This window comes from Eublepharis macularius, chromosome 5 (genome assembly GCF_028583425.1).
Source record: "Eublepharis macularius isolate TG4126 chromosome 5, MPM_Emac_v1.0, whole genome shotgun sequence".
NCBI lineage: Eukaryota > Metazoa > Chordata > Lepidosauria > Squamata > Eublepharidae > Eublepharis > Eublepharis macularius.
In genome coordinates this window covers 111,075,779-111,102,028 of record NC_072794.1, presented here as the reverse complement: position 1 = coordinate 111,102,028, position 26,250 = coordinate 111,075,779, and the positions used below count along the sequence as shown (strand labels likewise).

The 26,250-nt window shown below is 41.3% G+C and overlaps 1 protein-coding gene across 1 annotated transcript; it reads right to left on the bottom strand.

The window, feature by feature from the left end:
- Positions 1-1,918: 1,918 nt before the first annotated feature.
- On the bottom strand, positions 1,919-25,077 carry LOC129330525 (acidic mammalian chitinase-like). The gene is made up of 11 exons (XM_054980583.1): positions 25,032-25,077; positions 24,113-24,142; positions 18,109-18,313; positions 15,150-15,206; positions 13,090-13,255; positions 9,719-9,834; positions 8,302-8,422; positions 8,028-8,213; positions 6,101-6,223; positions 3,286-3,421; positions 1,919-2,296 (listed from the first exon to the last, which is right to left on the bottom strand). The coding sequence occupies exons 1-11, from the start codon at positions 25,054-25,056 to the stop codon at positions 2,022-2,024; spliced, it is 1,440 nt and encodes a 479-aa protein (XP_054836558.1). The 5' UTR covers positions 25,057-25,077; the 3' UTR covers positions 1,919-2,021.
- Between the last annotated feature and the right edge of the window lie 1,173 nt (positions 25,078-26,250).

The following is a 26,250-nucleotide window of genomic DNA, read 5'->3' as shown; positions in this document are numbered from 1 at the left end:
GCATGTTGCATGTGTTGTGATCCTTCTAAGACTCCCTACTCCCTTGTTGTTGAAGGAATTTGTCAACTTGTATATTAACCCTCAGCCAAGATTCTCTTCTGGGTTTAATTCATATTCTGATTTCCCAGCTATAAGTTTTATCTTATCTACAACATAGCTTCAGAATAATTTCTCTGGATTAAAAAAAAATATGGTTGCCCAATAACACTCCTCTCAATGTCCCAATTCTTAACTCTTCTACTTACACCAGCTGGATGTTAAAGAAAATCACTTGAGTAATCTAACATGGCTGCTAGGGAAAGTTTGAATTTCTCTGTGAAGGTATTTAACAGTCAAACTTAACACGTTTGAAGGCGTAGCTCAGATATGAGCAAACTGTCTAGTTAAACAGCCTGCTCAGCGGAGCAGCTATGTAGCAAGGACTGGGTGAGGGAGGCTGTGTGAGAAGGCACATGTGTAAAAAAATCAGTTGTGCTGTGCTGCATGGTTGGGAAGAGATACGGTGAAGCTACCTGCCAAACAGCCATAAATAGGTTGACTAGTGAAATGATAGTTGAAAAATCAGCTCCCTGTTCACAACTGGCAAACTGGACAAGAGCCAAACTTGTAAGTGTTTGAGCTTCCCTAACTGCAACAGTTTCCATTAAAGGATTAAGGATTTAACTGCACTTGGACTCCAGCTAGGCAAACAATCAGACTTTTCATTAAGGGGCAAATTAATCTGGCTCCCCTTTCAGACATCAGTATAAGACAAGTGTACTGATACTTCTGCAAAAATAAATCAAGTGACGTATTAGGCAGGAATGTTTCCATTTGCATTCTACATCCACAGATATTCTTGCTACTTCCATGGTAATAGCAACAGTATGCTTTCAACAAAGAAGATTTTGGTTTGGATCCTATGACATTGGTCCCCTTGGACTTCTCTCTAGCCGCTGCAGGTGCTTTCTTCTTGCTGTAGCACTCACTTCCTCTGTTGCTGGCAGTTCTGTCACATAAGAGCTCCTTAAAAAATATTGATCCTGCACATGGGAAAGTCGTAGCAGGAGAGGAAAGCCTCTGCAAAGGCCTGAGAGAAGCATGAGGGGGGGAAATATCAAGGTGCAGCAGTTTAAACCACTATCTATCTGCCAGCCATAGAGATGCCAGGTATCCGCTATGGAAGGAGACTTCCTGGCAATCCCTTGTGTTACCCACCAGCATCTTAAAAGATGACGGGAGAAAAATGGGGGGAGAACCGGGGCAGGCACATTGGCGTTGCACCAGCACACAATATCATCTCCATCAAAAGCCAGAAATGCCATAATGATATTGGGGTATCACTCTAGGATTTGCCAGAAACTCTGTGGTTTAACTGATGTTATGTTATCACTTCTGTTTTTTTCTGGAAGTGAAATTGCATGGCAGCACAACTGCAGCACACCTGTCCTGCTCCCCAAATCCTCTCACAGGTGCAAGACTGTGACCTAGCATCCCTAGCCAGCCATAATATGAAACCAAAAGACCAAAAGAAAACAATCATAGGAAAAAATCAAACAAATCTTTGAGTGATTAAAGTATGTCATCTACCCATACTCTCTAGACCAGCAAATATGCTTAAATGGTTTCCTAGTTCTGCTGGGAACAAATGCTGGGTTCAAAATGTCTTTTTTTATGGTGATCATGTGGTTGTTCAGTGCACAGAATCGCTCAAGATTTTTAAGAAGCAACCACCCATACTTGTCCACCAGCTGACTGCCATCTCAATGTGTAGTTTACACAGGATGAGGGGAAACACAGTGCATAAAATCAACCACAACCAAAATCAAGGATATTGATTTGATTTTGTCCACATTGGGCCACTTACTGCTTAATAATATTGATCATATATGAAGAGCCTCCCAAGTTAGATGTTATACAGTGATAGCGTATTGATAGGTAAGACAAATAATGAATTAATTTTATTATTAAATCCAACAACTTGGCTGCCTCTCATTTTTATAGAAGAAAGGAATTTGACAGAGTGTTTAATCTGAGCAGTGTTAATGTTTTGGGTAGTCGCAGCACTTGCAGTCAATATTGAAGATTAGATCAGTTGGACAACTGAAGCGGAATGTACGGTTTCCTGCACAAATGTAGAATTTTGATTTGTCTTCTGGGTCAGGGTGTAGACCATCCACTTTCCCAACGCAAAAGTTTTCATCTCCTGAGCCCCCTGGGGAGGTAATGGTGGGATCAACTGAAGGAGTCACAGAAGGATCAACCGGAGGGGTCACTGAAGGATCAACTGTATTAGGGCAGTTTGGCACAATGGGATCTGAAAGAGAATTGAGTAAAAACATTTAAAACAAATGTAACAGTGGTGGCATTCTCAATCTTGTCCATTCACCTCAGCTACTATGGCTTGCCAGGTAATCACTAGCTCTCATACACAACGTTTTTAAGCATGAATTTTTAAGCTTTGGATTTCAGCAGAATATGTCTTAAATCAGCAAAATATACCTCTGCCTGGGATATTCATCACAGATTTTAACTTTTAGCACTGATTGAAAAAAAATCACAGAGCACAACCTTGGAAACCTTGCTAGTTGCTACTTCTATTTATGCCTCTAAATTGAGGCTATAAAAATCAGGTCAATAAATTGCCTCAAATTTTAAGATTGGTAATTTGCACTGATCACATGAAATAATCAAACAACCTGAGAAATTAAATCAGTAAGCATTTTGAAAAGATGAAGTGCATCCTGCTACAAGGGATTGGACCAAATGATATTTTAGCCCCTTTAAGTGTTCATTATTCACATTTTTGCCAATTTGGGGACCCTGTTAAGTCAGCTGTACTTGTTCTCCCTGTCTCCACCAGATTTTTGAGGGTATTAGTTTGTGCATACGGAATCTGTACGTTAATGGGAAATATGTGTATTGTCCCATTCACCAATATGATGAACTTGCTTATCAGGAAGATCTGAAAAGGGCTATAGACATACACACACTCATTCCCCACTGCACTGGCATGGATAATGTAACTGAGAAAGAAATGGAAGTTCCATTTCATTCTTTCTGTTCTCTAAACCCATTCCCAAATTCAGGTCCAGCATCAGGAATGAATAGCCCTCTCATAATAGGTTTCCCTCCAGTGGGTCTAGATGAACGGGGAGCTTTATTAGATCAGAAGTAAAAAAAAAAAAAACAAGTACTAGGAAGGCTCTGCTGTTCCTGTGCAATGGCAAAGATAGTCCATCACATGAGATCTGGGAGGAGAGGAGATGACAAGCTACTGAGTATTTAAGCATTGCACTCTCTTACCACTTAATTCAAGCAATCTTTTCAGCTCGCTTATTAAAGGATTTATTCCTTCATTGCAGAAAGTACCAAGGAAGTCATCCAGATCAATAGCCCATACCATAGCACCTCCAAAATTGTTCTCTTTCACGTATTTGGCCTGCAAAAGAGAGGGTTTTTTTTAAAAAAAATGATAACATCTTCCATTTCCTTGAAATATGGAAACTGCAGGGTATGGTATATCTTATGATTTTCTTGAGTCTGATTAAGGAGTGAATGAAGAGAGTTTATTCAGGAACTACAACTTTGACAGAAAGGAGAGAAACAGAATAAATACTAACTGCCTCACTAAACAGGGAGGAGGGACTTACAGGAAGAAACAGGAAGCAGGAAGTAGCCTAAAAATACCAATCTGGAGACATGCAAGAAGGACAGAAGAGAGGAGGAAAGAAGGATCCCACTCTGCCATCTGTCTAACTGTCAGACCTGCTGTCTCCTGCAGGTATTCTGTGCCTTCTACCTTCTCTGTACACAAGACATTGTATTTCCAACACCCCTTCTCAAGGTCTAGTGTACAGAGTCCACAAGGTTTAACTTCTTGTGTAGACTTTTAAACTTGTCTTTTGGGAGTGGCTTAGTGAGTATATCTGTGATCATCTCCTCTGTGTGGCAATACTCCAACTCAATAAACCTATTTCTCACTAGATGTTGTTTTACATCAATATGTTTGGTTCTAGAGTTCAGCTTTTCTGTTCGTGCAAGTTTTATGCACTCTTGATTGTCCTCGAAGAGTTTTATCGGTTTAGGTTCTTGTGCCCCAAAGTCATTAATCAGTTGCAGCATCCACTTCAGTTGTCTGCATGCCTCTGCTGCTGATACATATTCAGCTTCAGTTGAGGACAGAGCCAGAGTTTCTTGTTTTCTGCTGCTCCAGCTCACTGCTCCGTTGCCATAAAAGAACAACTGCCCACTGGTGGACTTTCTGTCCTTGGTATCTCCTGCCCAATCTGCATCCATATATCCCACCAATCTGGGATTATCACTTGTTGGCAACTTCAGTTTCAGGTGCATAGTCTCATTCAAGTATTTGGCCAGTCTCTTGACTGCATTCATATCTCTTTTGCTTGGTGATTCAACCTCCCTGCACAACATGGCAACTGCTGCTGCTATATCTGGACTCATCAGGGTACTTATGTACAGCAATTTTCCATTTGCTTTCCTGTTTATTGTCGGGCAGGGGTTCATCATTTCCTTGTTGCTTTAGGTAATTTACTTCCATGGGAGGATCTGCTGGTTTACAATTTTTCATTTGCATATATTCCAGAAGCTCTAGGACTTTCTGTTTTTGGCTGAGAAGATAGCTCCCATCTTTTTCTCTTTCTACTTGGACTCCCAGGTAGTAGGTGATAATTCCTAACTCTTTCACTTCAACCTCTTGATTCAGATGTTGGACTATTTCATCATAGTCCTTCTCCTCTTCATAACAGATTGTCGACGTAAACTAGAATGTAAGTCCATCTATTATCCTGGTACCTCGAGTAAACGTATTGTTCAGCTTTACCTTGTTTAAAACCTTCTTTGGTCAACATTTGGTGTAGTTTTTCATTCCAACACCTTGCACTCTGCGAGAGCGGGTGGCAGCAGCCGCAGCGAGAGTGGGCTGCAGTGACAGCAACCCATGCCGGTGAGGAAAGGGCCCCCTTTGATCCGGGGGTGCCCTTTGACCCCCATGAGATGACATCACTGCCAAAAGTGACATCATCACCCAAGCGGGGAGTGCACGCACATGAAGAAAGAAGCCAGGGTAAGTGCTGGCTCACAATCCCCCCGCAGGAGAGTCCAGGGTCCTGGGAATCTCCTGATGAGAGACTCCAGGTCCCTGGCATCCCTAAAGGAAAGAGGGACTTCTAGGAAGAAACAGGAAGCAGGAAGTAGCCTAAGAATACCAAACTGGAGACATGCAAGAAGGACAGAAGAGAGGACAAAAGAAGGATTCTACTCTGCCATCTGTCTAACTGTCAGACCCACTGTGCCCTGCAGGTATTCTGTGTCTTCTGCCTTCTCTGTACACAAGACATTGTATTTCCAACAAAACCAACCACTTAAAAGATAGCAGTAAATCATAGAATAGCTAGGGAGCAATATGTCGTTGTTGTCTAAAAACTATCCTTATAAAAACCGGCCACTGTTTAGAGTTGGCCATGATATAAGGGGCTTTTTAGACAAAAGATAAAGGGTCTGAGGGATATAAAATTATGGGTTGTCTTTTAATTACCCTAATTCCTTTTGTAAAAGGGAAATCGAAAAGAGTCCAGCAGCACTTTTAAGACTAACCAATTTTATTGTAGCATAAGTTTTCGAGAATCACAGTTCTCTTCATCAGATGCATGGAGGGCAAAAAGAGAAACTGGTCAGATATAGAGGAGGAGAGGGGGGGCGGGGTAGATGCAAACATCTCCTTCTGATATGGAGATGCAAACAGCTCCTTCTGATGTGGAGATCAGTTTGCTTCTGTAAAGGTTCAGAGGACTTAGCCGTGTTAGTCTGTAGTAGCAAAATCAAAAAGAGTCCAGCAGCACCTCCAAGACCAACCAATTCCACTGCAGCACAAGCCTTAGAGAAGGCTTGTACTGCACAAGCCTTAGAGAAGGCTTGTGCTGCAGTGGAATTGGTTGGTCTTGGAGGTGCTGCTGGACTCTTTTTGATTTTGCTACTACAGACTAACACGGCTAACTCCTCTGGATTTGTAAAAGGGAGTCTTCATAGCATGAAATTTAATCAAATGCTTCCCAATAGCTGAACTAAAAGTAAGGTAAGCTTAAAAGCAAAAAAGTCTTACTTTGTATCTGTAGCTGCAAATGTCATCATAAGTTACCCAGACATCTCCATTATAGGCAATTGGACATTTTTGTGCATCAAGCCATTTCACTTGAGTGCCCTTTTCGTTTAGGAAAGTGCAGACCTGACAAAAGAGCAGGGCATTAACACAATGGTCCACACTTGCCTTGAAACAAATAAGTGATTACTTTTTGAACAGGCAACCGCAGAAACGTTTGGAAGTTCTGTGCTCATATTTCCTGGTTCTCTTAATTCAAATTGGTGGTGGGGCTTCCACTTCCTCTTGAAGATGCAAATAGTGGGAAAGACTCCAGTATTCTAGAGTATGGCATGAATGATCATTGATCAGAGTGTAGGTTAAGGGAGGCCAACATTGCAGGAAATCTTTTCTCTCCTAGCATATAGGAATGCCCTCCATAACAATATCTGTGGATGCTGCAGGCAGCAAAACTTCCCTTTAGTCTGAGTGCAGGGAAAAGATTACTCAGGTCATTATGGGGCCCCAGACACAACTGTACTTTGCTATAGGCAGATTTGGAGTCCAGTAATTAGACAAATGTTTGGAGATGATGTGTCTTCCTTATAAGGAAAAATTGAAGCATTGGGTCTGAATGAATTCAGGATTTTGGAGCCTCCAGAAAAAAGATTATGTGTGTCTGTTTAGCCAGTGAAAAACCAAAGAAAAGGACATGCAAACTGAAGGAAGCCACATACCAAACAGATCATTTGGCACAGTTCCTAAATTTTTCATCGTAAAGTGCTGGTAGCAGCAGGACCATCTTAGAGCTGGGATGAGATTTTGGGCAGCTTTACCTGTCCTCTAGTAGCCCCATAAAGAACAGATTGGACTTTTCAGAGTACCAGTATTTATGTTGAATATGTATAGATAGTTTTTGATTGCACTTACTTTTGTTCTCAGCTGTTCGTAAAGACTTTGTAAGTATCCAAAAAGGTGCCATTACTAGACATGTCTACTAGTCTGGGGCCAATTTTGAATTTATTTATTTAAAATACTTATATGCCCACCTTTCTCCTGCGCATCTCAGGACTCAAGGCAGGAAGTATTCATAATAAAAGTTCTTTAAATTAATCACAAACAGTATTTAGAAAAATCTAATTTGTAAGCAAGTTACTGCCTGTTCTTTTAAAAGGCAAAAGAAGTAAATTGTCTAAACTAAGAACTGGGTAAGCATTACGACAGAGTTGCATTTGTCCAAAATTATCCACCAATGTTGAATGAAGCCCTTCAAAATCAAAATATTCAATGATGTGAGGCATGCGATACACTTCGCATAAAGAAATTTTGTTAGAATCATTAACTGACATAGTTCTTTTATATTCACCCCACTCTTGTTAACCAAAGTACTATTCATTAGACTTTCAGGAAAGTCTCTGTAGGCAGGGCCATAGCATAATATTTCTGGCCTGATATAAGATTTATGACACTCCCCAATCCCATTCCAAACAAACTATCTGCATTCTCATGAAAGAATTCCTATTTGATTTCTGAAATCTTATATGGTAACTGGTTTGCAGCCCAGTCTCTATAAAGTATACCTGTTTCTCCACACACAGAGAAAGGAAGTCCTGAGTTTGGCAGCTAATTAAATCAATGTGAGAGATTCTGCATTATAGAGGTCCAATGAAAGTGTTCTTGAGTGTGAGACCAAAAAAGTACATCTGTGACTTAAGGTTATAAAAACTTACAAGCATTCCATTCAGCTCTCAGAGTTGTTGCAATCTTAAATATGATTCAGTGATACAGAAGTGCTAGGGTACAGGAAGAAAAGGCTTACCTTATTGAAATAAGAGAGAATGGTTGATGTGAAAAAGAGGATTTTAGCAATATTTTCTAAGCCACACAACTTTTGATATATAAGGATTATAAAACGTTCCATTGTGAATGACCATCTTCTCAGGATTCATACCTCAAAGTAAGCCCAATATCCTGCTTCTTCTGTATACTGCCCAGGAGGACCAGCCCCAGAAACTGATGCACAGAGACCTGTGCTACCACTACTACTAAGCCTGAAAGATCGTCCATAGGTGGGGAATCCCATCAGAAGTTTCTCAGCTGGGGCGCCATGGTCCCTCCAATACTCCATAGCACATTTCTGCCAAAACACAAAAAGAATAAAAATTACAACATATTCTCAGCTTCCTGGAAGAACAAGAAAGGGAACTGAAGAGGTGTGTACTCACACAATTGAAACACTCATCTTCACACCACTCAGAACCTGAGAATAAGGGGCTGTTGCATCCTGTCATTGGATCCCAGTCACCGTGGAAGTCATATGTCATCACGCTGATGTAATCCAATAATCTGACAGCAATTCAGTAAACACTAGTTAGGAATAAGATTGCCAGCCTCCAGATGGGGCCTGGAGATCTCCCAAAATTAAAGATGATCTCTAGAGCACAGAGATCAGTTCCCCTAGAAGAAATCACTGCTTTGGAGGGTGGAGTTTATGTCATTATACCCTGCTGAAGTACCTCCCCCCCCCCCAGGAACCACCCCAAGATCTCCAGGAATTTTCCAATTTATAGTTGACAACCCTAGTTAGGAAGCATGAGGGAACCAGACTCTAAATGCAACTATATTATCTGTGATTGATGGCTCAAATCAGACATTATAAACTAACCGTAGCTCATTCATGACACACCCTCCTTCATTCATCTGCATTGCATACTACATTGGAAGCTGACAGTTTTACAACTACCTTTAATTAGCCATGACATCCAAATGTGGGATACCTTAACAAGAATCCTTTATAAATTAAGGTTAGTGTCTTTTTCCCTAGTAATTTAACTGGGATTAAATAAGGTTAAGAAAGGAATTAGCCTCAGTTTACTAAGGAGTCCACATTTGGCTAACTGCAGTTTGTTGAAGACTTCAGTCTTGGCATACCACAGGAGGGAGCAGAGGAAGAAGAGAGCCTTTGAGCTTCACAATTAACCAGATGAAATTAACCAATAGAGGCCTCTTGTATCCCTTTTCCTCCCAAAGTCCAGAAATACAGTTTTTTCCAGCAAGAGCGTTTTAATTAAAAAAACTGACAGCATTTCCAAAAAAACTAAAAGTTTATGTATTCTTCAAAGCTGGGGATGAATATGGTGCATTGGATGTTCCCTAAACCTAGTGTTATTTATTTCCAGAAAGACATCTTAGCAACATTGAACACCCCACATTTTTACCATGTCTACACCGAACATATTAGGTGTATCCATAAAGCATGATGTGTGTGCACAACAAACAAGCAATAGCTGGGAAGCTAAAAGTGCAGTCCTAAGCAGAGTCAAGAAACTAGCAGAGATGGGAGGAGGATTAAATACCTTTCTTCCTTACTCTGTAGCTAAGGTCTAAATTGGATTCATCCAATTAAAAGATTGGGGAGACCTGATCACAGATCTCCAGCATCTATCCACTTTGGCCCTTTGTAGCGTAGATGTGCCCTCAGCGTCTTTTGCAAATACTGATGATCGCGACTGGAAGCCTGTTCTATAATCATAAAGGCTATAAATGTCTCAGGGTTTTGAATCGCTTGGAATGGACCTACGCTCAGTATGTGATGCTGCTGCAAGGCCAAGGTGCAAGAAGAATTTTAAGGAGTCTACTTACTTCCCTATCTCAGCAATTTCATATCCAGCATTAATCGTTTCCACACCAGCAGATACTGCAGCTGTGATCAATAGCCTGGACTCTGCAGACTCATTTTCAAAGGCAGCGAGCATTTCCTATAATGTAAAATAAGACTAGTGAATGATGCTTATTAGAAAATTATTTTAACCAATATTTAACAATTTTATGTATTTAAATATATTGCCCAGTTTCCTAGATATGCTTAGACATGTAATCAATGTATTTGTTATATATTATTGTATATGCTGATGCAAATTCTGATCCTAGATTGTAATAACAATAAACTGAACTGAACTGAAACTGAAAATTATTTAGGTTTAATCAAAAACATCTAGAATTGAGAGCTGAAATGCTAATTAATTGATTAACTGTGGATTAAAACATGGACATTTCATCATTTTAAGTAGCATGGAAAGGTTTCAACAGAACTGTTTTTAGCAATCTCTGTACATCCTTTTATTAAAATTCATTACTCGATTGGCAACAGCACTAGATATACTGGATTGTTTTTCTGCTTCCGATTATTAGAACGTTCTGTGACAATGCAAGTTTTTTTTTAATATTTTTATTTCAATTATTAACAAAACTGTTTACAATATGAAATACAACATGGGTAAATTGTTAAAAACTACATAACAGAGAAAGGTAAAACATGGAAAGACAAATTCAAGTTGAATGATCTGATATATTTGGGATTATAGATTCAGGATTGTTTGGTATATTTTATTGGGAGGATATAGATTTTCTTTAGAAATGTATTCAAAAAAAGGGAACCATTTTTCCATAAAATTTGTTGTTTGGGGGAAATTTTCAGCTTGATAGATTCCATCATTGATTTTTTCAAATAAAAAATGGTCCCATATTTTAGAATACCAACTGGTAATTGTCGGTACAGTATGTGATTTCCATTTTAAAGCAATTAAATTTTTTGCTGCCATTAAGAAGATATTGATGAGGTCTCGTCGAATTGTTGGGATCTCTATATCATCCCATTGATTCAGAAATATCAGCTCAGGTTTCTTTGGTATTTTGTAGCCAGTTAACAAAAAGATTTGGTGCAAGATTGTATTCCAGAATTCTTCTATATAATGACATTTCCACCAGCAATGTATATATGATCCTGTATCCCCACATCCTTTCCAACATAAAGATGAACTGTGAGAGTAAATAGCTGCTAATTTTTTGGGTGTAAGATACCATCTTGTTAATATCTTATAGGACTGTAGTTTAATATTAATTGTTGATGAATTAAATATTTTAGAGGACCATAATATTTCCCATTGTTCTTTTGATAATATTTTGTCACAGTCTTGGTGCCATTTTGACTGATATGTTAAGGTTTTAAGTTTAAGGTTTTGTAGCAAAATATTATAAATTTTGGAGATTACTCCTTTATTTGAAAGGCCTTTCCTATCTATAATTTGTTCAAATGCAGTCTTTGGTTGTTTCATAATGTCCTTTAAGTTTATAGAAGAGGCTAGATTCTTTAATTGAAAATAAATAAACCATGATATATTACTATTAATTTTTTGCTCCAATTCTGGTTTATCTAGTAAGCCTTCTCGGGAGGCAATATCAGTTAGCCTTGTTATGTTGTTTTGGTTCCATTTTTTAGTGAATGCGGGTGAGAGACCCGGTGGAAACCAATCCTGAAAAAGAAAAGAAGAGAACCTGGAATATTTGGGTGTGATTTTATTTCTATAAGCATCCCATACTTTTAGGATAGCTGTAAAAAAGATGTTTTGTTTAGTGTTTGTGGGGCGGACGTGTTGTTTATTCCACAGAAGATCCTGAATGGATTCATTTTGTTGTGTGTTTTGTAAAAGGTTGATCCAATCTATATGATCTTCCTTCTGTATTATAGAAATTACATCTTTTAATCGTGCAGCTTTTTGATAGAGATCAATGTCTGGGAAATTAAAGCCTCCTTGTGTGTTTTTTAATCTTAGTGTTGTAAATGCAATTCTTGGATGTTTATCTTGCCACAAAAATTTATTGAAGAAGGTTTGCCATTGTTTTAAAAGTTTTGGTGGGATTAATATTGGAATTGTTCGAAAGAGAAAAATTAACTTGGGAAGTGCAAATGATTTAATTAGATGGTATCTATCATACCATGATAATTGTTTTTTATTCCAGTCACTTAATTCTGCTCTTATTTTAGCCATTTTATCTGTGTGATTTAACTTTAGTAACTGGTTGAGGTCAGATGGTAGGATTATACCCAGATATGATAGTTTTTTTGGTTCCCACTGGAATTTATATATGTGTTTAATATTCAATTGAGTTGTAGTTGTTGTGTTTAAAGGAAGTATGTTCGACTTAGTGTAGTTTACTTCTAATTCTGAAATTTGACCAAATAAACTTAAAAGATTTGATAAGCGTTGAAGCGATAGGATTGGGTTTGTGAGGTATAGCAGCATATCATCTGCAAAAGACAATGCAAGTTTAATGGATGTTTTATTTTACTCAAATTTATGTAAACATAAAACGTTACAGGAATCAAGGAGGTTCCAAATTGTGGATGTGCTGCAAAATATGTATTTGTACAGTCTTCACATACAACGATGTACATGGATGTAAACTTTTTTTCCTACTCTTAGCCACCCATCTAGGAAAAGAAGTAGTTGTGTAGTGATCCCAAATGTCAATAATTCCACAGGGCCTGTAAAACGGAAATGTTCTGCCAGGCCTTTGGCTGAGTGCCAGTGGGTGTCCTCCTTCTTTCATCTAAGACCACCACTTTTTCTGGGGCTGCCCTCAGCCATCTACTATGCCCATATATGGACTCCCAATATTTGTTTAAACAACCTGCTCCTGGACTATTTTAATGACTTCTTAAAAATGATTATTGATTTTATGGTTTTGTGATTTTTAATGTATTTTTGAATGTTGTTAGCCACCCTGAGCCCATCTGTGGGAAGGGTGGGGTATAAATCAAATCAAGTCAATCAATCAATCATATTTGCAGAGAATTGGAAGAAATCGGGCTATCTAGTTAACATAAAGCACAGTTATAGAGGTTGCATCCCCTCCTTAAGAAGAATTCCATCTCCAGGGGAAGACCAGCCTGGCCTAACTATCAACTGGAGAGTAATTTCAAAGTTCTAGCTTCCCAGTTCCCAGACAGTGAGATCACTCTCCTCAGATACTAATTTCCCAGAGACTAAAGACACAGGAAGAATTCTCTGGCCTGCCTCTACCACCAGCCAGAACTTCAAAGGCTACTGTTGAAAACATTTTTAAAAATATTATATCTAATTTGTTGTTTATAAGTTACTTTGAGCATAATTGACTGAAAGGCATGGTACACAAATTAAAACAAATGAATGCATCTTCTATTAGATTCCCACCTGAATCAAGATGGTAAACCGGTGCTTATCCTCGGGGGGACTGCCCCTAGAGCCTGGGTATTCAAAGTCCAGATCAATTCCATCAAAGCCGAATTTACGGAGGTAGGCAATCACTGAATCAATGAAGGTCTTGCGATTCTCTGCTGTAGAGACCATGGTGGTAAACCTGTGGAAAGCCCCACCTTTAAATGTGATTTTTCTGTCGGTACTTTATGACAGTCTTTAGCGATCAATCCAAGAAAAATTCTTTTTAATTTCACTTATTTCAAAGGGTGAGTTAGGCCGCAATTCTATGCACATTTACCTGGGAATAGACCCTATTGAACCCAGTGGGACCTATGTCAGAGTAGACTAGACAAGCATTAGATTGCTTTGTAAAGCACATTTGTGTACAAACTGGGACTTTAAAATGTTTTGTTGTCATTTAATCAAGTCCTGAGATACTTCGTGCTTCCTAAATATAATCATGTTTCATAACATCAAGTAAGAGATGCTAGTTGTTACCAATCCCACCCCCTTTTCACTTCACTATCCTAATATTACGGCTTACTCAATTACTACATTTTCTATTATCAATAACAAAAAACCTTAGATCAAAAGCCTGTGAACTTGGGGAGGGGTTCAATGGTAGAGCACTTGCTTTCCATGTGTAGAGATTCAGATGTTATAATAGAGATATTCAGGTTGTATAACTAAGCATATATTTAATAGAGGGCAGATATGAAGCTAAGACTGTGCATTCCATTTATTAGTCTCACCTATTTGCCTTTTTTCTTTTGCTATCCCAATACTCCACAATAGTACCTGCAGTCTTGTTTCTCTTCACTCATATTCACATTGTTTTCCTTATAAAATCCCCACCTTGCTCAAGTATCTGTTGTTCTACTTTTGCCTTCTCTTCAGCAACCTGAATCATGGGACTTTTCTCCTTGATGTGAACAGTTACTGAATCCCGTCAAAATTTTTGGACATTATTTTTTTTAAAAAACCCTCTTTTCATGCTGTTAGTGCTACATGGTGATTCAGGTTCTCACTTCTCACAAGACACCAACATTATAGCAGATGTATTTCATTAAACATAAAGCAAAGGATGTAATGATTATCACCATCGCTCTACAATAAATATAGATTCTGACAAAGATTCTTTCCTTGCTCTCACAAAAAAAAAACTTCCATGCAGATTGGGTTGGTTTAATGCAGATTAATAGAAGATGGTATTTGGATTTTTTAAAATCTTAAACTACCAATGCCTAGACCACTATTGTTTCTTTAGATGCTAACAAAAGCCTTTGACCATATTCAGTGGCCCTATCAAGGTATCCTTTCATAATGGGATATGAGTGAATGATGTGTATCCCATTTCCTGTCTGATATGGCCACTTTTAATACACATTCAAGCATTTATGAACAATAACAATAATAATACAAAACAGTTTTATAAATTAAAACAGTAAAAATAAAATATTTCTCGCGAAATAAAAAACTGTGGCATAGAAATGTTTTAAATAAAATAAAATAGTTTGGCATTGGATGACTATTTGTGTATTTAATTGCTATGGTTCCCTTTAAATTGGGCTTGTTTTCTTTCAACCACATTGTGATAATGCACAGGGAAAACATGCAAAAAGTTTGCAAAGCAGAAATATTCCACTTAAAATAATGGCATATCAATATAGCACAGAACTTTAACAAAACAAACTGACAAATGGCAGGTGCCATAGAAAATGTGCGACTAGCCAAAATAGATAGTGTTTTAAGGGCACTTCACAAACAGATTTTATTGCTGTCTAAAAAGCATTCCCACTTTGCTTTAGAAAAACAGATGGGGCAGGAATGGATACAAATGGGGTAAGGTTGCAGGGTGAAAGGGAGAAACTACTGTGGATGACTTTCTAGGGTAGTGAGGCTTCCATGTTTCATTAGAATTCAATAGCACTTGAGTACATAACAAAAATAAAACTCCCATTATCACCAGTGATGTGGAACTGGGCTGCATGTTGTTAACAAAAGTATTCTTATCATCAATGATATCTACATAAAATATACAGAAAGAGTCTCACATTGCAGTGCCAAAGTTCCATCCTCCAATAGCCAACAGTGTAACCAGGTGGGGATTACTGTAAGAAAAGGAAACACTTAATAGAACAAACAGTACAGTCACTTTGGTCCCCTGAACTCTAATGTTTTCTTTTAATGCTAAAGAAAAATGAAGAGAACATATATGAAAATGTTTATACCGAGTTAGACCATTGGTTCATCAAGCTTAGCATTGTCTACTCTGACAGGCTGTCTTCTCCTTACTCTAAGAAAGGTCTTTCCTAGCCTCTCCTATCTAAATTACTTTAACTGCCAGGAATTTAAACTTGGCCATTCTACAACAACAGCCGACCCTGAGCAAGAGACCAGCAACAAAAGCTGATACCATCTTTTTGAAATGAAATGTGTGAGGCTTATCAGTACGGTTGTGATCATTTGCTCACATCAGTGGTTGGCATTCACAGGAGCAAGCAACATGTGAGGGGGGATCCCAGCTCTGGCTTAGTTTGCAGACAGTGGAGAGGGAGAGACAGTTGCTATTGGCATTTTGATAGAGAGAGTGCATTGGAGCTTGAATTTTCTTTGTGCGTGCTGGGATAGGGATCTACCTCTTCAAGTTCCAGGGCTGCTGCCAGGCTCTGGGCCAAGCTATTATTTGTTACTGGTACCTTTCCTGCTGCCTGCTCAGGTAAGGTTTCTGGGAGTAGTACGGTAAGGATCAACCCCATCAAGTTCCAGGGCTGCTGCCAGGCTCTGGGACCAAGCTATTATTTATTATTGGTACATTTCCTGCTGCCTGCTCAGGTAGGAGTTATGGGAGTGGTGTGGTAGGAATCTTGATGGCTGGAAGAGAGCCTGCTGGCTCCCACAAACAATGAACAACGAACATGTTCGTGAACAGGTCATGTTTGTCAATGTTCATTGTTTGTTGTTCGTGGATGGCAACGAACAACGAACACCATGTTCAGGGGGTTTTCTGTTCGTGCCCATGTCTAATCAAGAGTAAAGCAAGTGACAATACCCATCGCTGCCTTCACCTGGTCAGGATCAGGCATGGACCAGGAAGCAATGCCCCTCCCTCCCTTCCCCCAGCTGGGATTAGGAGCAGAGCAGGTGGCAATACCCTCCACCCCTTCACCCGGCCGGGATCAGGCACAGAGTAGATGGCAATGCTCCCCCCCTTCATCCTGCCAGAATCAGGTGCAGAGAAGGCTGCAATGCCCACCCCCCCTTTTCACCCAGCAGAGAGCAGGAGAGAAGCAGGTGGCAATGCCTGACCCTCACCTTCACTCTGCCAGGATCAGGTGCAGAGCAAGCAGCAATACCCTCCCCCCTTCAACCTGCCAGAATCAGGTGCGGAGTAGACTGAAGTACCCACCCCCCTTCATGCAACCAGGAAAGAAATCCCAGCAAGAAATCCAAGCTCAAGGTAAAAATATTCCATGGCTGATATATTATCAAACAGTATCAAGACTAAAGGAACAAACTCTTAAAGAAGGTGGTAGGTTGAGAGAAAAAACACAATTTTAACTATTAATATCTGGAGACCTGAAGCATCTCTTGGGGAAGAGCTACAAAATTTTACTGCAATACCACACAGAAATGGAGTAAGTAAAAACTTGTGTGATAAAATGGATGGAAAACTTTGGAGAAACTATGAACTTATGGGAAAATTTATGGACTAAAGATATAAAATTTACAGACTGCCAGATATTGATAGAGAATTGGTATAAAATGTTTTTTAGATGGTACATTACTCCCAAAGACATTACTAGAATTAGTAAGAGTTACAGTGGACATTGTTGGAAATGTCAAAGCATGAATGCAACATTTTGCCATATGAGGTGGACTTGTAAGATAACGTGAAAATATTAGATAAAGATACATGATGAGATGCAGAAGATTCTTAAACTTAGATTTGAGTTAAATCCGAAAAATATGCTCTTAAACATCCTACCAATTAATATCAGAAAAGAACAGGGGTATCTTTTTCATTACATGGTGACAGCAGCAAGAGTATTATATGCAGCCAAATGGAAAATAGATATTTGTCCTGATGTGTCAAAGTGGAGAGATAAGATTTATGAATATGCATCAATGGCTAAATTAACTACTTATCTACACAATAGACCAGTAGCCGAATTTTGGGGAAAATGGAAAGATTTCTTTGACTACTTAGGTAGAAATTAATATAAATTAAGGTATTTTAGTATAAACATAAGATAAAATACATGGAATAAAGCAGGGAGGAAAGTAGATATCATTGTATAAGTAAAACTAACCAAGGAAAGGGAAGGAGAGCTGTTACATAATTCTGTTTAGTTATGGCAAATTTTGAAAGTATTCTTTACTAGTTCAATGTAATTTCAAATGCAGTGCTGTACAACTCTTAAATTAATTTCAAATGTTTTGTTTATATAAGATGGTATAAATTTCAACTTAATCTCTAATGTAGTGTTTTTTTAACCTTTCATTATGCACTTTCTTCATCTTTTTAAATATAATTTCTTTTTTTAAAAGGGAGGGGAGCAGGGAGCAATGCTTGCCCCCCACCATCTCCCAGCTGGGATCAGGTGCGGAGCAAATGGCAATGCCCGCTCCCCACACACACACACCTTCACCCAGCCGGGATCAAGCATGGAGCAGGGGCCAATGTCCAACCCCTCTTCACCCGGCCGGGATCAGGAGCGAAGCAGGCGGCAATGCCCGCTCTCCCTTCACCAGCACAGGATCAGGAGCAGAGCAGGTGGCAATGCCTGCCCCCTCTTCACCCGGCTAGAATCAGGCATGGATCAGGTTGCAATGCCTGCCCCCCCCCTTCATGCAACTGGGATCAGAAGTGGAGCAGGTGGCCTTCACCCAGCTGGGATCAGTCATGGAGAAGGAGGCAATGCCTGCCTGCCCGCTCTCCCCTTTCTAGAGCCTGTTGTATTTTTTCCCACAAGGGCTTTGTTACTAGTCCTTATATATTTTGTGCCTTACCTCTTTTTCAGTGCTTGGAACTGAGGAAAGAGTTCATCTTCATCATTATATTCATAAGGAGCTATCTTGTTGTCTTTCATAGTAGCAAAGGCATAAACCAAGTGGGTACAAAGATTTGGATCAATGTTGTTTGGGAAGTACTGAGCAGGATATGGCCTATATTGAGACCAGTTAGTGAAGTAGCACACAAGTTTATATGCAGAGCCTGGATGGAAGACAAAAACCCATAGTTAAATTGACAGAAGAAATCATCTGTTTCTAGAAAAGACATTGTCACAACTGAGAGTTAAACCATTACTGAGAATCCTTGTAAGTGGGACAGATAGCACCCATATTCAGATAGCATGGCTAACGAGTTAGGCTGAAGACTTCTGTCTTCATTCCCAGTGTGGGGAAAGGACAGTGCAGGTCTGGCAATTAACCAGCCAGGTTTGTACCATCCATGAACAAACTGCAATTTGTTCCTAACATTTGAATTGAGCCTCTGTGTTTCCTCCCAAAATGACTGATGCATATTACACTCAAGGCTTATTCTCACATGCTCCCTCCTCAGCAGTACAATCAAAGTTAAATAGTAACTTGCTTTAGATTTTTTCCCTGTCAATTGTACTGGTTTTTTTTCATGCTGAGGTAGTTTCTGCTGTTTCTTTCCATTAACTGCCTGAATAGCTGCATCATGTAACTGACACGCTGCAACCACATTTCTGACATTTCTCCCTACTAAACCATTGTCCTTTTTTTAATTTTGGAAGAGATTTTTGGGTTTTCTTTAAAATTCTGTGAATGCAAGCTGCTGATTTTTCCACTTACCAGTTTCAAACCCCTTCACAGATTCTGTAAGAGTGGAAGGGTTAAATGCAACTTGGTTCTAGGGCACATGCGTGTAAAGGTGTAGACCTGGATACAACATGTCCTTCCAAATCCTTCACACTCCAACAACTTCCAATCGGCTCAGTAAATACTGTTGATTATGCTTGAATAAATGAACAACGGGGAGAGAAGAGACCTACAACCTCAAGAGGGGTGTCAAAAGTGCTTAGGGAGCCAATGAGCCCCTGGATCGACATAGCTCTTAGTTACGTCGTTGTAAAGCTGAGCTATGTTGGTGGAGCTGTTTGATGGCACCTGCCAGAGTTTTGCTTTGGTGGGGGGGCTGCCACAGCCTGCTGTTGGTGAGCCTTGAGAATAAATCCCTGTGCTGGCAAGGGAGTGGGTGGGCCAGGGAGTGGGGTGGGAGTTAATTGGCTTCCTAAGCCATTCCAGGCTTGGGAACACCCAAACAGTAGGAGAAGGTTACACCACAAAAAAGGTGGCATAGCCCATAGTCACCCATGTAACAAGAAAAGTGGATTCCCCTCCAGGCATGGCCCCACCCAATGGCTGTCAGGAGCACAAAATGCCTACTAAAGCCGCAACCCCTGGCAGGAGCCAAACTCCCTCCTCAGCACCCAATCATTGCCCCTCCCCCTACATAAACTCCAGCCAGGGCACCCATGAACTCAGTACGTAGGAGATGTGGGGAGGCTCTGCCTGAGAGCCCTCCGCCATGGGAACTTAGAGCGAGAGGCACCTCAGTGGTGAGGAGAGCACTGAGGGGGCACTGCAAAATTGGGCAAGCACTTTGCATTCACACATGGGAGGGAGAGCTAAGTTCAGAATGTTTTATTAAAATCTCCCATTTCAGAACCCTAACAGGTACCCCATCTCCAGAGTCTCAGCTCAAAGGGGTGAGGATGCACTGACAGGTAAGAAGGAGCTGGGGAGCCCACTGCCCCAGCTTGCTAGTCCACAGCTGCCTCTCCTATTCTCCTTGCACATGGGCTGGCTCCTCCCCCAAACACTGGCCTCCACATTCAAGACTGGAGGCATGTGAGAGGGAAGGCCTGACCCTGCCCTCTCGGTACTATGGGCCATGCCTAACAAAGAGGGAGCTGCCCAAGCAACTGTGCTCGATAGAGTGGCCTCAGACAATGGGGGGGGGCGGCAGCAGGGATTGCTTGTATCTCATGACAGGGCTGCATGCAGGCTGGTCCAACTGGACTCCCCCCCCTTCAGGCAGAGGACAGATCATGGCCTTGGTCAGTGTGCCTGGTTGCCAGCTCTCTGAACTTCCCTGGCACAGTGGTCAAGCAACACTTGCACTTGTTTCCTCACAGGAATCCCCGGCCCATGAGGCCTTGGACCCTCTCAAGGTGCAGCAGATCTGACATTGCCATTGCTGCTTGTGTCTCTGTTTTCCTTCAGGCAGGTGGCAATCCAACCAGGAAGCATGGCTGTCACAACTAGAGATGGTCATGATTTTATTTATTTATTTATTTATTCAATTTATATACCGCCCATCCCAGGGGCTCTGGGCGATGAACAGTTAAAATTGATAAAAACAAAAACTAAAATCAATATACAAATAATAAAACAAATTAACAAGGTGCAGTGGTGGGGAGAACCTTCCCCACCCCAAAGGTGGGAGGCCGACATGGCACCGCCCCCTTCAATCACCAAACGCCTGGCGGAACAGCTCTGTCTTACAGAGCTTACATAATGATCCACATTATGAATGGAAAAAGCCCATGATAATGGTGATCACGCGATCATGACCTGGTGGATCGTGATCGTCCACGGCCAATGATCTAGTGGTTTGGAGAGGCTTGGATCGGGGTGTTCGGGCTCGGTTCGAGGATCCAGACACTCAGGCGCCAGCAATCTATTCCCCTGGCAATGGAGCCAGGGGAATGCCTGAGCTCTGTTTGCCCTCCTTCTGTCCCCCTGGAAACCCGAATGGAAGCCCAGCTTTCCTTGATCCGCAGGGCTTCCTTCCAACCACGGAGCAGCAAAGCAGTCACAAGTTGGGAGAAGACACCCAGGGAAGGGAGGGGGAAGGGGGTGTTCTGTAGCCATGGGCACTCCAATCTCATCCCTGCAAACCCTGATAGGCAGCTCTAATGGCCAAACACAGACCTCCTGTGTTGCTGAATGGGACCCATGTTTATAAATAGCTGTGGTCTCCCAGGCTGGGTTTCACTTTCTGCGAGCAGTGGAGTGGGACAGAGCTCTTGCTTGCTACTTGCTAGCCTTTGGAGAGAGAGAGAGAGACTGAGAGAGTTGGCCGCCGCCACAACCCACCTTCCCCCATAGCTGGGAATACCAGCGTGCCCTGCTTTGGCATCCATGATCCACGATCCACGGTTCGGGAACGGGAGATGATCAGTGTGGATCGTTAATTCGGGATTGTCGCCGGTGCCAAACCACGATCTGCTGGCTCGTTAATTTTTTTGGGATTGTGCCCATCTCTAGTCACAACTACTGGCAATCCTCCCAGACTTCATTTCCAGCCTGGCTCCAAAAGCATTCTCCCCCAGACAATCATTCGACCTGCAAGTCTGCCTTGCTTACTTGGAAGCAGTGCAAGGGCTGGCTCAACTGGCCTCCAAAAGGCTCCTGGGAGCAGCATGCACAGACACAGTTGCCACCCCATTCGAAGAGAACAGGAAACCTGTATACAGACATTGTCTTCACATTTGGCAGTTCAATAAAGTCTGCACTGTACCACAACCATCTCCCTGTCTGTTTGCTTGCCTGTGGATGACAGTAGCTCCATGCCCCTCCCTGCCCCTACTCCCCCCATCTGTCACTTCCCAGAGGGCTGCCCTTCACTCATCCCAGAGGACAGCCTCTGGCTCCAGGCTGGTAATGATGCAATGGCTCCAGAAGATGCTCCATGTGCCAGTGAACATCCGTTTTGTTCTGCTGCACAACAGTGCACCAGTCTCCTGGCACCTTGGAGGCTGAGGCCACACTTAGCTTCCCACCAGCCCCTTCTTCCCCTTTAGACACACTGCTGGGAGCAGGGTGGGACTTGTAGTATTATCTGCCATATCTACCCTGGGGAGGGGGGCTCTAAGGGGTCTCACACTTTCCCACAGCATTGTTGGTGTCTGATAAACCAGACGGGCACAATGAGGAGGATCCGTGGTCAGCATGAGGCTGCCGCTGCCAAGGATGTGGCAAAGGGGGACTTGTGGAGCAATGTACCAGCCAAAATGAAGGATCTCTGGGGCACCTCATCAGCTAGATGAGCATGCTCCCCCTTTGGCTGTTTTGGGGGGAGTCAGAGCCTGAGCTTTAGTCCACCTCTCCCCCCACCCACATGGAGCCCCAGACAGGCATATCCCAGTGTTTTCCACTGAGCCATGCTGATCTGAGATATTCTCCATCTGGCCACATCTGGCTGGTGGTGATGTCTGAGTAGCAGAGGGGTCTCTAGCCCCTCCTGGCATGTCTCTAGGCAACTGCCTGCCTCTCCTGGCTCTGAGGCTTGGGCACTAGTGCTGAGTGTCAGGGGCTGTGGGTTCAAGCCTTGCCAAGGACTTCTTGGTCCTGCTGCCTTCTGTTTTTACTTTTCTGGGAGAGGGGTGTGTGTGTCAAATGGGGGCGGGGTGGCTTTTGCAAGTGGTGGTGCTTTGGCTGCCAGTGTGGCTTTCATAAACAATGGGGTGGGTGCCCTCTCTGCCACTTGAATGTGCATCCCTTCTGAGCTGGGAAGAGCGCCTCTCAAACCAGATGTCTCTGTTGGGGCACTGTAGTTGCAGAATCTTTATGCCCTGAGGAAGGGCAGTGGCATTGGCAGGCAGCAGCTACTATTGCTGCCAGGGATTGGTTCCGCCTTTGCCTGCCACTCACACAGCTGTCAACGACAATTTTCATGCAACTGGTGGATGATGCCAGAGTTTCTATGGAAATGAGGGAGTATGCTCTGCTTGCCATATGCCTGGCCACACTTGTCCACAAATGTATCTTCCTCCTGAAAGGCCTTAGAGATTAGACTGGTGGTGCTGAAGTTAGACATGTGGCCACATGCAACTGCCTCAGCAGGGCTGAGGTTTGCACTGCCCATAATATGTACTAGTGTGCTCCAGCAGAAACTTACAATGCAGCCCTAGGAATGCTTTCCAGGGAGTAAGCACCATTGAATAGACTTCAGTGGCTCTTTGTCCTCACAGTTGACAAAGCTCAAGATCAGTCTCCCCCGCAGTCCCTTTCTTCCCAGGACAAATTTTCCCCTTCACTCCTTAATTTCAGTAAAGCAGGTCAGTGGTGACACTGCTACTGCTAAAACTCAGAGCTGCCAAGAAGCATTATAGTCCCCTGGACAAAGTTCACTATGCTAACATACCACTTGTACATTTAAAGAACAGTTAAGGGCATGCAAAATCTAGAAGAAAACAAAAAGTAGGGAAGGGAGGAAATAAATTTTTGTGGATTTACTTTGCCTTAATTTCTCTCTCTTATCATGGGAAACCAGATACACAAGGGACTTATCATATAAGGTTACATTATTATATTTGTAGGTATTCCTGTTCATTGGTTATTACATTGCACATTTCAGCACTTTGCACTTTACATAACAAGAAATATTTTTAAAAATATACAAAAATATTTATTAATGTACTATTGAAGAATCTCAATTTTTTTCCCCTTCAGAGGAGGGTTATTTCCCTTACTGGTTTTGCACCGAAGGAGCCCTCACATTGTTAGTTATGACTTCAAGTCAAGCAAAGGGCCAAAGTGAGCAATTATGGATTCCTACAAAAGCTTCTGGTTGTTGCCAAAACCCTGACATTTAAGCTATCATCCCAGACCAACCTATGCCGTACTCTCTGGTGCTCTGCTCTTGCATGAGAGCTACATTGGGAAAGTAGACTGCTTGGCCTCTTAGTCAAGCAACCTGTTACTCTCCAGGTACCTATTTACCCAGCATCTGAAGCTCTGAAGCAAGTTTCAAATCCTGGCTTAAGGGGAGCCTTTCATCTCCAAGATGATGCTTAGAACACAACCCTGCTGTGCACTAATAAAACAGATTGGAAAATGACAATGAACAAGTTAATTTATAATCGAGGGTTGATGTTCTGAGTTACTTCTACACTGCAGGATAAATTCTTTAAGCCAAAGTAGAAAACTATATTTTATTAAGCACCATAGGCACTAATAAAATGAACAAGATACTCACCCAGCTGCAACTGCAGCAAAATGGCCAAAACTAAAAGGAAACAAAACAGTCAGATTAACAACAGGGAGAAAATAACTTAAAATCTTAACAGTTGTAGTGACCAGACAGTCATGTCTAATCTCCAGCCTCAAGGCAAGTTCAGATTCCTCACTTAGCAGTGCCACACAGATTAATGTGCATATTACTCCATATTCAGAAAACAAGGAAGGCCAGTAGACACTGCTTCAGATATATTAAGAAACTGAATCAAGAGTTGACACTCAGAGTCACTAGGCAATTTGGTCTGACAAAAATATGAGTTGGACCTCATTACTGTGAATACACCTTTCTCTGTGGATTTGTCTAAGTGTTCTCAGTCAGTAGTGAGGGACTCAACAAAATAATGTTAACTGTCTTTTATAATTGGGAATTTCTCTCCAGTCTTAGAATATTATACCCATCAGTGTTTGTGGGAGGTAATACCCTAGTGCTAAGTGGATGGGCAGAGAAAATACACTAGAGAATTCACAGGCAGGCAGAGGCTTGAGTTGGCTGAAGCTAAACATCAGTGCAGTTGCCCTCTTTAGGGACCTAATGCAGGATTAATAGCTATGTTATCTGCTGAAAGGGAAGATTTATGACTACTGGGATTATAAAGACAATATGTCTCCCTTGCTTTCTCATCCAAAGAAAACTAGTGTTGCCACTTGACTTCTAGCCATTAAGTAAGCATCAGTTTCTGATTTCAGATCTGGTAATCAAATAGGACCTGATCATGAAGGAAAACTCCAGTAACTGGATCTTCCCATAAAGGAAATGTTATTAAGGTCACATCGTACTGTAAAGATATGTTTACCTAAATGTTCAGATGTACTAGAAAATGTTAAAATGGCCTCCACAATTACATTAACTGAAAGGCTCAACATACAAAATTACTTACCTGTCCAAAGCAACACCTTCCCCATCTTTCCTCTTTCAGCTAAAGTTAGATCAGGAAATGGATGTTGCTTTATATGGTGGTAAAAATCCCAGCTATCACTGTGGAACCCAAACAGCTGTAAATGAGAAACCATACAACCACCAGATTACATAAAACCAGGCAAATAGAACAAATAATTAAAATCTCATGAATGACGTAGCAATTCTCAAATAACCTTGATCCTCTTGGCGTTCATAGATAAATTAGCCTTGATCTATTATAAATATGGACAAGAGTCAAGCAAACATTAAATCAATCAAACTAGACTATTGAAACATTCTAACTGTACATGGTGTCAAGCTAACCTTCAAACAGGCTAATAGATTGGACTTCACCAAGTAAGCCAAGGCTATCTATTTTTTACCTCAACAGCCACCCCACCATTTTAATATTTGGCATGCCACAATCACAGAAAGATAGATTATGCTGTTAAAAAGATAGTTTAGCCTTACATTAAAAGTGCTTTAGGTTATATTAACATAAACGAAACCAATGAACATTGAATAATAAGAACAGTAGCAGTTATTCAGATATATATTTATTTAGAGCACTTTTAGTTTTTTTCTGAAATCAGACCTGATAGGTTACAATGATAATAAAAATAATATGGAATTAAAAAGCCATACAAACTAACATAACTAACTACCATGGATGGCAGTTTCTAAAGCCCTCTGAACTATTCTGCCTTTCAAAGCTTGTGGATTCTCAACGAAGTGGATATCTTCCTAAGAATTTCAAGAAGGCTATTCTATAGAGAAAGATTAACCGTGACAATCCTATCTCTCTCCTTTTATAGTTCCAGTATTCCATTCAAAATTTTGGCTAATCAAAACTGGTGTAATATCCATGAGATCTTCCCATGGAAGTGCTATCATAACTAGGCATGGGCACGAACGGGGAAAAAACCCCGAACACCCTGTTCGTCATTCGGTGCAATCCACGAACAATGAACAATGAACATGAATGAACATGAACTGTTCCTGGACATGTTCATTGTTCATGGGGGCCAGAACCCCACCCCACCCCCACCCCCACCCCACTTAGCCCCCCTCCCCTCAAACCCACTTACCTGGCCCTTTAAAGATCCCTTTAAACTATCAGCTGGCAGATGGCAGCAGGGATTCCCCCCTGCCGCCTGCCAGCTGATAGTTTAAAGGGCCCTTTCCTGCGACATGCAAGG

Excerpts from the sequence above, each read along its gene's own strand:
- LOC129330525 (XM_054980583.1), bottom strand. The coding sequence starts at position 25,056 with ATGGGGAAGGTGTTGCTTTGGACAG. Across the intron at positions 3,422-6,100 it reads TTTGCAGCTACAGATACAAA|GCCAAATACGTGAAAGAGAA; the intron begins GTAAGACTTTTT and ends TCTCTTTTGCAG. Across the intron at positions 2,297-3,285 it reads AAGATTGCTTGAATTAAGTG|ATCCCATTGTGCCAAACTGC; the intron begins GTAAGAGAGTGC and ends ATTCTCTTTCAG.